Source organism: Hippocampus zosterae, chromosome 6, assembly GCF_025434085.1.
Source record: "Hippocampus zosterae strain Florida chromosome 6, ASM2543408v3, whole genome shotgun sequence".
Classification (NCBI taxonomy): domain Eukaryota; kingdom Metazoa; phylum Chordata; class Actinopteri; order Syngnathiformes; family Syngnathidae; genus Hippocampus; species Hippocampus zosterae.
The window spans coordinates 20,708,686-20,719,959 of NC_067456.1; the positions used below are offsets into that span (position 1 = coordinate 20,708,686).

An 11,274-nucleotide genomic window follows, 5' to 3' on the forward strand; every position below is an offset into this window, starting at 1 on the left:
GATGGAAAAGGGGGGCAGGGTGTTCAAAATACAAGGTGATTAAATTCAGTAGCGTGTCAGGTTGCTTATAAAATATCAAGAAATTAATATAGTTACACTTGTGTAACTACTTCATGAAACGGAAGTGGAAAAAGGCTCACTGTTTGTCCCAGTGTTTCTTGACCTGAATCCAGCTGGGGAAAAAAAAGTTCTTGTTCGACACTACTGCATCGTTCATGTGAGCAGATGCATACATAAGTGATGCTGTTGACTGTTCAAACTGCATCGGATGAAAAGACAGTAGAAACCCTTGAATTCAAGGCTGTTTCTGTCAGACAATTTGGTAGGAAGCAATGTTGGGAGTAAGTAGGAAGTGCCATAGTCACTTCATTTACCTGTCTGTCAAAAAGTGATTGGTTACAGCCTTGCTCTAATTACAAGAAGAGCATCCGCCTTATCGGGTTACATGGCAAGTCTGTACATTCATCCGTCTAATAAAAAGTAAAATCTCCTGACTCAGAGGCTCAGTGTGGAACAGGGCGAGGAAAGCTGGCCATGGCCGCAGATAAAATTGTTTGAAGCGTTGGGGAGGGGATTCACTTTTAGGAAGGAAATAAATATTATGCCTAGGTTCAATGATAATGTTCCCCCTTACAGGTCCTATCGGTAGCCATCCATACGATCTGAATCTGAACCCGAGAACATGACACCAGCTTGATGTTTGCGCTACTTGATGTCATATTTAAATAGTACCGTCCCTTCCTGTCATCACACTCTTCCAACTCGTTTCCTGTGGGCATGCATCTTAAGCAATGGCATTTGATTACGGTAACCACACTTGCTCATACACACAATGACAGTCAAAGCAAACAATACGACTCACACGTAACGGACCCGCTAAATATGCGCGGTGGGTTTTGCACATGTCACAGAGATTCATGGCTTGAGTGAATACTGCTTTTTTTTTAATTGTATCAATCATCACTGTTTACTATCTGTTGATCCAATACTGCATGGCTTCTGCATGAAAATGCCAAACGCAGGCGTGCGTGGGAGATAGATCCTATTCAAGATGAAAATCTGAATTTAGCTGGTGTAAATGGCGCTCTAAGAGCCCCCCCAATGTGCATATGGAGCAAGGTAGCACTTTTATGAACAGAGAACTTGACTCATATATTTGAAGACGCAAATTATGGTTTGTATCAATAAGGTTTGATGGAATATCCCATCTTGTTCGGTCACAGTTTTACTGCGGATGTGACAATTATCACCACCCACAAAATAATTAAGAGCACACTTTTAGTCCCACGTTGTTGAAGAAAACCCAGAAATTAGCAAGAAGCAGTCCTTTTTTGTTCCTCGAAATCTGACACTCTTGGGGAAAGGGTTAAGATTGGCATTCTACCTCTAAATGATCAGCTGAAATAAATTCCCTCGAGTATTAATCCATCAAACATTTCTTAACACAAAAAAAAGGCAGCGAGGAAAATCGTATAACCTCCAAACAGCTTCAAAGGCCCTAACCTCCTGCAGAGATGCCTCACGAAGTTTTCGACTAGCATAACATATGATTTGAGTCATAGCATTTAGACCATCACCACTTTATCGACTTGGAATCGCAAAACACAGTCAGATGCAGGTGTGGGTTTAATCATTTACTGTATGCCTTGAACGCCTCGTCGTAGCGGCAAGAAAACTTCTTCCCACCATTTGTTCCTTCTTTGGCAAAGGCGGAGCAACTCCACCTGCATACACAATGGTATCGTGCGGATTACCAACACCAGAGGACAAGGAAGTATTTAACCCCCGGATCCAAGAACAGTTTTAGCACTCGGAGTCACTCCCACGCGTCCCAACGTTAACCTCTTTCTCCGTTAAGCAAAACCATTCCATTTTTACATCAGAAAATGACATGACACTTGACCTTTAAGCGATTCTTATTCAATGCCGGTCAGACACAATATACAGGATATCAGCAACAATTTAAAATATATCAACAAATTCTAAAAAATTGTCATTTGTACGCATGCCAAGACTTTGGGTAAATGTCTCAATAGCAGAACAAATGTTGCAAATGATCCAAACGCATTGGCGGCAAATATAGCGGTAGATGTACATCAGAACAGATCAAACGCCAGGCATACTGTCACTCAAATCGGAATAGCTGATCTGATATCTGGATGGATGAAAACTATTTGGTGGTTGAAAATTCTGTTTCTGAAAGAGTCTGAACTAAGACCCAGCATCTCATCACGATCAGCCTGCCCACTGCATCAGCGCTCTCTTCACTCGTAGGTATAGGGCTCTCATCACCATAGCAACCATTGCACAATGATTCAGTGCTTGGTAACCAGCGCTGGAGTTGGAAAGGAAAAAAAGCTGCTGCTTTTTTGAAAATAAATAAATGATGAAATAGTAGGGATTTCTTTATCCTCCTACAGTGTCAGTGTGAGAACTAAATTTCTGCTCTCATTGGTCAAGAGATATATAATAAACCCTGCATACATACTGGTACATGACGCCAATAACGGACAGTGATGTTTGATAAGATTGGCACACTCAAATTGGCCAAGCGTAAATAATTGATGCAATATGTGACACAACTTGGAAAAAGTGCTACAGTCAGTTGACCAAATAGAGCCCGTTTTTCCACTTTTTGAAGTCCAAGCAGCAAGAAACACAAATGGGCAGCAATTCAATGTGCTTGCAGATCGAATTCAGAATTTGGTCTCCATGAGCTCCAGACTTCAGGCAGGCATTGACACATTTTCCAAATGCTCGAGAAAATGCAGTCCATCATAAAAATGTTGCAAAATCTGTGTTTGAATAGTCTCCAATTTAGTCACTTCTTCTCAGTTTGATGTCAAACCTCCAAAAGCTTCTTTCTGGACCTTAATGTATCTCAAACCCACCATCGCATAAATGTTGACAACATGACCGGATAGTGCACTTCCATCTTACCTGTTCTTTAATCTCCTGAAGCTTGTTACTCTGCTCCCGGATGTCGTGGAGGAGCTGTAATGCTTTGTCATCCTCCTGCGTGACCTCCATACGAGCTTGTTCCAGACTACGCTTCAGACTCTGAAAGCAAAATCGAAAATGCAAGACATAAATACATAAGATAAAGAGCGTTTCTCAAAGGCCCGCACTCACTGTACGAAACAAAATGACTCTATGCCCGTGCAGTTGGTGTCAGTGCCACTGTATCTACATACGCTGCATTCTGTAATGTAGGTGGCGAGGTCCTGTTCGAGGATAGTCCTTTGAGTCTCTGAGGCTTTCAACTCGATGTCCTTCTGCTGCAGTACTGACTCGAGGTCAGACATCTTCCTTTGTACAAGTAAGATCTCCTGCTCAACCTGGACATAAGAAAATTACACTCAAACAATCCATCATGAGAGTTTTACCGCCTTTAACGCTGATCATTTTCAAGCCACAACCTTTTGCGATCACATCATTAAAACCGAAAGCTTTACTGAGGAAACAACTCTGGCACCTGAAGAATTAAGGCAATGTTTGCATTGTAAGTGTATGAAAGGTAACGGTTTCATACGCAAAAATTAATATTCAAATCTTGTCTCTGAAAATGCAGTCCATCTTTTTTAAAACAATGGAATGAAGGTGAGACTTTGAGGCCTCACAATTTTCTTGAGTGACACCACAAGACAGTGTATGGTTTCACAAGCCGAGTAATTATAACCAGAGTTAATGAATGAATTGCATGAATCAATTTCATTTACTAACTGGGATCAATTGATCATGTTGGCACCGTACAACCCTTTACAGCATCGCACAAACTGGATGTCTTATTTTTACGTTTGCATGACCTCGAATGCCTCCAAATTAGATGAGCTACTGTATTTTGATATTAAAAAGTCTTTTTTGGGAGTGGGGGATCAAAGATGAACCATCCCACCATGCCTGTGAGAAACATCAAAGTACAGTGCTGCATGAAAATCATCAGCTTGAAAATGAGGGATTCCATTGTACGTCATATCTAAAAATAAAAGTGCGGAAAATCCACATTAACCAGGCAGAGCGCATTTTTCTGAGAGGACCTCAAGCGGACCCCGGCGTGACGTGATCACACAAAAACAGGGTTAGGAATATCGGCGGGACATCTTTGGTACCCAATTGTTGACTTACCGGTAATTGTCTATGTCACAGAATATTCCACTATCTTGGTGTGGTTTTGATGCTACTTGGATCAATACTGTAAATTGCTGATTTACCTTTTTTCTGTCAACACAGAATCCATCCCAACAAGCTGAAGGAATACACTGACTTAAGAAAATGCCACTGAAAGCAGGCATTCTCTTTCTTTGACGACCCTCCGATGAAAAATGCAAACAGAATTTTAAAATATGTTCCATTTATTTTGTTATATTATCTTATTTCTTGTTTATACAATACAATACACAATACATGCTGATTTATATAGCGCGTTCACAACAGCGGCAGCTGTAACAAAGCGCTTAACAAAACAGTTAACATAAAGTAAAATAATAAACACAACACATAACATAAAACACGGACAGTCGTGCAGTCCTAACCACTTTTCCATCACGCGGTTTGTTGTTTGAAGCAGTTTGTTTATGTTTGTTGTTGTCAGACAATGTTTGAATTTGCATATCTATTTATTGTTTTTATTTGTTTGTGCTCATGAAAAAAAATCAATGGTTACAAATTATTTGAGTATTTTTTTTCATTTACCCGGTAATACTTATTTACTCTTAGTCCAGTAATTATTTAGTAGGATACTTTTTACTTTTTTTTACTACCCTACTCAACTCTGTTTAGAAGTTTTTATGTCACTGGAAAATTGTCTTCTCTGAGAATAACAAGCAAAGAAACAATACCTGTGACATGTGTCCAGCAATTCTGACAGTTTTGTTTCAAGATGGTCTCAAAGGGGCTGTTGGAATGGACAACTGGTTGTTGTCAGTGTTCTGATGGAGAAAAAGATGAGGGCCATGAACACAAAAGGAGAAACATGTGGAAATAAGACACCTGGACTACAAAGGCCTGTTTATAGGCTTTCATGATACAAAAACATTCATCCATCCATTTTCCGATCCACTTTATCCTCACAATTGTCGCAGGGGGTGTTGGGGCCTATCCCAGCCGTCTTTACACCCTGAACTGGTGGCCAGCCAATAGCAAACCACACAAAGGCGAACAACCATCCGCGCTCACACTCACACGTAGGGACAATTTAGAGTGGTGCAATGTTCGATTCCGGCTGCGGCCTTCCTCCTCTCCCTGTGCCTACGTGGGTTTTCTCCGGGTAGTCCGGTTTCCTCCCTCATTCTAAAAACATGGAAGACAGATTCATAGAAGACTCTAAATTGTCCCTAGGTATGACTGGCAATTAGTTCTGCCCGATGACAGCTGTGGTATGCTCCAGCATGCCCATGACCCTGATGAGACTAAGCAGATTGGAAAATGGATGGATGGATGACACAGCCACCCAATCAATGCTTTGTGGCTGTTTTCTTCAAGTGGAACTGAAACCTCAGTCAAGGTGAAGGGAATTATGAAAACTTCCAAATACCAAAGAATATTGTGTTTGAGCTTCCACGAGAAAGCTGAATATGAAAAGGAATATCACTTTTCTGCTTGACCAGACTAGTGACATTTTGGTGCGGCCCAGCCTGAACCCAGACCAGAATCCACTTGAAATTGTGTAGTTCATCTGAAGCATGCAACACATGGTAGAGTGGCTTTCCTTGAAACCTGGCAGATTTGGAGCACATATGCAAGGAATAGTGGGCAAATATTGCCAATTCAAGATGTGCCCTGCTGATAGACTCTGACCCCGAAAGACTGTAAAAGTTAAAAAAAAATAAAAATAAAAGGTGCCTTCAAGGAATTATGGCATAATTTAGGCCTGTAATGCCCCTAAAATATTCCACTATTCAGGTTTGACACCAGAAACAGAATATGTACAACAAAGCCATTTTGTTAAGACAAAATTTACGGTATTTTTGAATGATTAATTAATTGATGTTAAGAAACCCGTCAAATAATTACATCAGTCGGGTTGTTTTCATTAGTTAGTCATGCTTGTATGCTGTAGGAGATCCTTTTTGAGTCGGCAAAGTAAACAAGCGCCTATTTTTAGCTGCGAACTGCTAGAAATAGGTTGCTCATGTTGATGTAACTGTGTTTTCCACCACCACTGGATATATTTAGCAGAATGCGTGATCAAGAGCAAGGCAGAGGAGATCTTGAACAGAATATTAAAAGCGCTCATTCCCCACCCACTTCTCCCAACTGGAACAGGCTGATCTCAGTCTTGAATACAAGCGCATTGTGAAAATGGACTGACACGGTTGTTCTCGGTGTTGCTGGCTGTTCCAAAGCACATTGCTTTCCGATTTTAACGGCGTTCTTTGAGCGCATGTGTTCAGTCTTCTGTGCGCCGTCTGTGACCAGCAGGAGATAAACAACATGCGGTCCACAAGATCACAGGCAGTGGCCTCCGTGTCAAAAAAAAAAGAGAAAAAAAAAAGACCACAAGACATACACTTTGACCGACACTTAAAAAACCTTTTCTGCTGCACATTTATGTAATGCATCTGTGATTATTTCAGGTGGTGTGCTTCCATGCAGACTTCAGTGTTAATTTTCTGACCATGATGATGTCCTCGCTTCGTGCATGCTCGCATTTCATTGCCAACAGGAAGATTAAATGACCTGTTCACTATGCAATGTCTGATACCCTTGTAATCAGACTCTGATTATAAGGGCGGCTAAAAATGATGAATCCTCAATGTACCACAACGTAGATGTTAGACAGAGCGCTTAGCTCAAAAGGTGTTTGATGGTGACGAGGGTTGCGACAGGTGTCTCAGGCAATATCTGAATGGACATTGCTTTTTTTTTTTCAATTCTACTGGAACAGAAAATGGCCTTTCCCAAACTGTTCCAATAAAGTTAGAAGCCTTGGTAAGATGGGGAATTATCACATACCACTCTTTGAATATTTGATGTAACACTTCAAAGAGTTGGGAAATGTAATTGCTGATTGATATTCAATCTATCATCACATTGTAGGTTTGCCTGACACGCAAACACCTTTTATCCTATTATTTTTGTTTGTGTGTGTGTATATATATATATATATATATTATATATATATATATATATATATATATATATATATATATGTTGAGTCTTTAGTGTGTCGCCCTTACAGTGCAGAAGTCATGTTTTCGATGCCGGTTTTCTCCGGGTACTCCAGTTTCCTTCCACATTCCAAAACCATGCATGGCATGCAGATTGAACACTCCAAATTGTCCCTCGGTGTGAGTGTGAGTGTGAGCGCGGATGGTTGTTCGTCGCTGTGTGCCCTGCGATTTGCCGGCAACCGGTTCAGGTTGTCCCCACCTACTCCCCGAAGACAGCTGGGGTAGGCTCTGGCACCCCACATCGTTAATGGATGGATGAAAAAATATATATATTTTTTAAAAATCCTCGTCTCATCCCTCGGGTGGTGTCCGTCCCTCATTCAGCTCGGGTCCTCTACCAGAGGCCAAAAATTTGAGGGTTCTGCGCAGTATCCTTGCTGTTCCCAGCACTGCGCTTTTCTGGACTGACATGTCCGATGTTGTTCCCAGGATCTGTTGCAACCACTCATCTAGTTTGGGGGTCACTGCCCCGAGTGCTCCGACCACCACAGGCACGACTGTCACCTTTACCTTCCAGGCTCTCTCCAGCTCCTATCTGAGCCCTTGGTATTTCTCTAATTTATTCCATATTTCTTAAATGTATTCCATATTTATATATACACACACATGTGTGTGTATGTGCAGAAACGGCTCCTCAAACATTGAACAACAGAGCAAAAATGTTCACCATAACCACCGATCTGGAGGTCTTTTTGGAAGGTTGAATAATGTGTTGGCGTGTGAGTCAGAGATGAGGAGGAGGAGGACGAAAGTGGAAAAGGGATGCATCCCAGTCTGCTGTGTGGTCCAAGTCCTGCATTGCTGTTTGGGCTGTAGAGGCAACAGTCGATCAAAGAATACACTCGTTTACACCGACGGCGCCCAAAGGCTATGTTCACAGCTCCCCGTTGCATACTCAAGTTTGATCTTTCACTTTACCCTCTGCATATCATCTAGGGCAGATCTGAAATGGACTTTATTTACTCATTATATGCAAATCAATAACCATGCTTTAAATCATCTCCCAGACATAAATGTCCACAGACATAAATATCCTAGATACAAAAAGCAGCCTGATCAAATGCCGGGGTGGTGCAATGTATAAGAACAGAAAGAAAAAATCCTTTCAATATTTTTTTTGTCCGATAACTTGTGCAAAGCAAGTGAAAAAAAAGAAGAAATCTTGTCGAGAGGAGATGTAAAAATAAGTCACTCAGACAGTATGGTTGCACAAGTGCACATGCCCTCTTCTAATTTGGGATGGAGATGTGTTCAGAATTATCCAAACACATTGAAACTCCTGTTAAATGGCCCTCAGCACACAGCTTTCACCACTTCAAGTGCCTCTCATTAACCCCAAATAATGTTCAGATGTCCTGGTATGCTTTTTATAACTATATTTTTTTTCATTTCTAGCATCCATCCATTTTCTAATCCACTAATCCTCACAAGGTTCACGGGTGGGCTGTCTTTGGGTCCACTCTGAACTGGTGGCTAGCCAATCACAGGGCACACAAAGACGAACAACTATCCATGCTCACACTCACACCTGGGGACAATTTGGAGTGTTCCATTAACCTGTAACGCATGTTTTTGTAATGTGGGAGGAAACCGGAGTACCCGGAGAAAACCCACGCAGGCACGGGGGAGAACATGATCCACACAGGAAGGCTGGAGCCGGAATCGAACCCTGCACCTCTGTGTGCAGCCAACCACTGTGCCGCAATCATTTCTAGCAAGGCCTGAAAATTTGTGCTAAGGCTGATCCCAAATTGATCGCGGGGGAGTATAAGGGGAAATTGGGAAAAAAAGAAATTGTGTGTCTGTGTGCGTTATTAATATTTTTGTGTTACTGTACACTGCGCACTCAGCATCCTATCCTATCAATTTTACTTTTACAAAAAGGTCGTTAAAAATTACATTTTATAAAAGCCGGTCACATTGAACCTACAGTGGCACATGACCTCCATCACCGGAAGTTGTTTGCGGTCAGTTGTCTGCCATTCCAATTTACGATCACAGCCGTTTCAATATATCTTTTTTTTTCCTGTTTGTTTCATCTGCAATTGACCGATGACACTGGCAAAGAATTGGAAATGGAGCACCAGGAGAAGCTTTTTAAAACGGTACATGTGAGCTACAATAGTGAAGATTGGTTGGCCTGAAAAGTAAATCTTTGGTCAAAAAAGGTTGGGCACCTTTGTTGTAAATAAAATGCTGGGGTCGACTCCCTCTTTAACGCAGCTTGCGAATCTATTTATGATTTGGGTCATAGAAGTAAAACTTGGTTTTCAACACTCGGTTTTGAGCTGTTTTATGAAGCCTATGTGCATCTGCAGATTAAGCCTGCTCAGATGAGAGGTAAAACGTTTCAGAAAGGAGTCGGTTGTGAGTGGTTCAATGCCCTGTGAGTGCTGAGCTTCCATATATGATTGGAAATAGTTTTAAATGATTTATCTTGATCTAATTTGTCTATATGACAAAAACCTGGCAGTCAATGGACTTTTTGCATCCACTGTATTTGATACAGTCACTCCACTTAATTGCAAATTGGCATGTTTTGTCAGTCCTCTAATAGCAAGCCGGGAGAAATTAACTCTTTACTGCCATAACAAGGTTGCGGAGATATGTTTGTTCGCTTGACTGTATTTGTGAGCCTGTGTGTTTTGAGTTTTTGTAGAATTACACTCACCAGCCACTTCACTGATATTCAATGATGCTGTGCAGTTCTGTAGCATTTCAAAGTTTATATGATAATAAGGGGGGGGGGACACAGACCCCGCCCCTCTGTCAAATTGCAAACTGAACACTGTTGTGTTAAATCCCATTAGAGTGTGCTGATGGACCTAATCAAGTGGCCCATATTGTACTGACACAACCATCATAAATTCCAATGGAAAACAGGACAGGTGTTGAATTCCAAAAAAGGCTCTCAGGGGGTGGACACTTGAGAACATGGAATCTTCTCTTCCATCTAACTCAACAAATATAATCTGAATTGTCATCCTGCTGAATAAGTATCAGAGAAGCAGCAAGCTATCTCCCCCCTACCCCTCCCAAACCCACTGTTACTATAGAGATTCCTCCAACTAGTCTTCAGCTTGTCACTTTTTCCTTCAGATTTTGCAAGCCTAACCGAATAAGTGAGCAGACTGACTTCACCGTTTAATAGGCAGAGTCCATAGTTACTTCATATCAAAACTTCTACGGTCTTGTCATTGATGGGTGTAACGGGAAATCACCCTGACAGAAGAGGCAGTCTAAATGCCACCGCCGGGAGTGAGGGCAATCTGCTCATGGGTATGCAACAGTAAGCTGAGCAGTGAGCTGAGACGCGAAGTGAGACAAAGCATCGCAGTCGTGACCAAAAGCAGAGTTCACTCTTCAAACAACAGGGCTGCTCTGCTGCAACAACACTATGTGGTATTTAAAGAGTGGTGTCAGGCAATCGAGACAGCATGCCGGGATGGTCAACGAGACAATGCTCTGCAGCTAAATCTATTGATCGGATTCTGCTTTCAACTGCCTATTTTAAGTAAAACAACAGGGCACTTACTCAGGACTGCTGCAGCTGAAACCTTTTACCCGGGTGCTCCTTAAAGACGGTACCTCCTCATCCGGTACAACCGTTCATGTGGGGTCACTGTCAGAAGCCACCAGCTAGACTGAGAGCTTCGCTGGTTCATCAAATTTGTGGATGTCATCCTCAATGAAGAGAGAGAAGAGAGGAGAGAGTGAGCTCGACTCCTGAGCGCGGTTTACAGGGAGACCGAGAGGAGGAGCGGGTGGGGAGGGAGGTGGGTGGAGGGGAGGTAGCATCATGTGGAAATGCAGCAGATCTGTGATCACACAGCGGTGGCTCTCCCTCTCTCTTCTGTATCACTGTCTCACCCTTTACCACTCCCACTACCACCACCGCCCCCGCTCTAAACAATTTGGTCGCTCTCCATGCTGCGGCAGCTGTCACTAATCATATTCATGTATGCAGCTTGAAATGCTGAGCCATACGCTGAGCCAACAGCGAGCACCCAGTCGTTGCAAACTAATGTAAGCTGTCAAAATTACAGTAGTTTGCAGGCAGCAGCGATGCAGGAACAGACTGTAATTTTCGATATTAAGTGAC

At 42.1% G+C, this 11,274-nt stretch overlaps 1 protein-coding gene across 5 annotated transcripts in view; it reads right to left on the minus strand.

Moving 5' to 3' along the window:
* The window catches only part of LOC127602198 (citron Rho-interacting kinase), a 40,279-nt gene extending 35,358 nt beyond the window's left edge, over positions 1-4,921 (minus strand). For all 5 annotated transcript variants that reach the window (XM_052068147.1, XM_052068148.1, XM_052068144.1 and 2 more), the window contains exons 1-3: positions 4,839-4,921; positions 3,195-3,338; positions 2,941-3,060 (exon numbers count right to left, since the gene is read on the minus strand). In XM_052068147.1, coding sequence (XP_051924107.1) covers positions 2,941-3,060; positions 3,195-3,338; positions 4,839-4,847 — 273 coding nt within the window. In that variant the 5' untranslated portion in view covers positions 4,848-4,921. The remainder of the gene's footprint in view (positions 1-2,940; positions 3,061-3,194; positions 3,339-4,838) is intronic.
* Between the last annotated feature and the right edge of the window lie 6,353 nt (positions 4,922-11,274).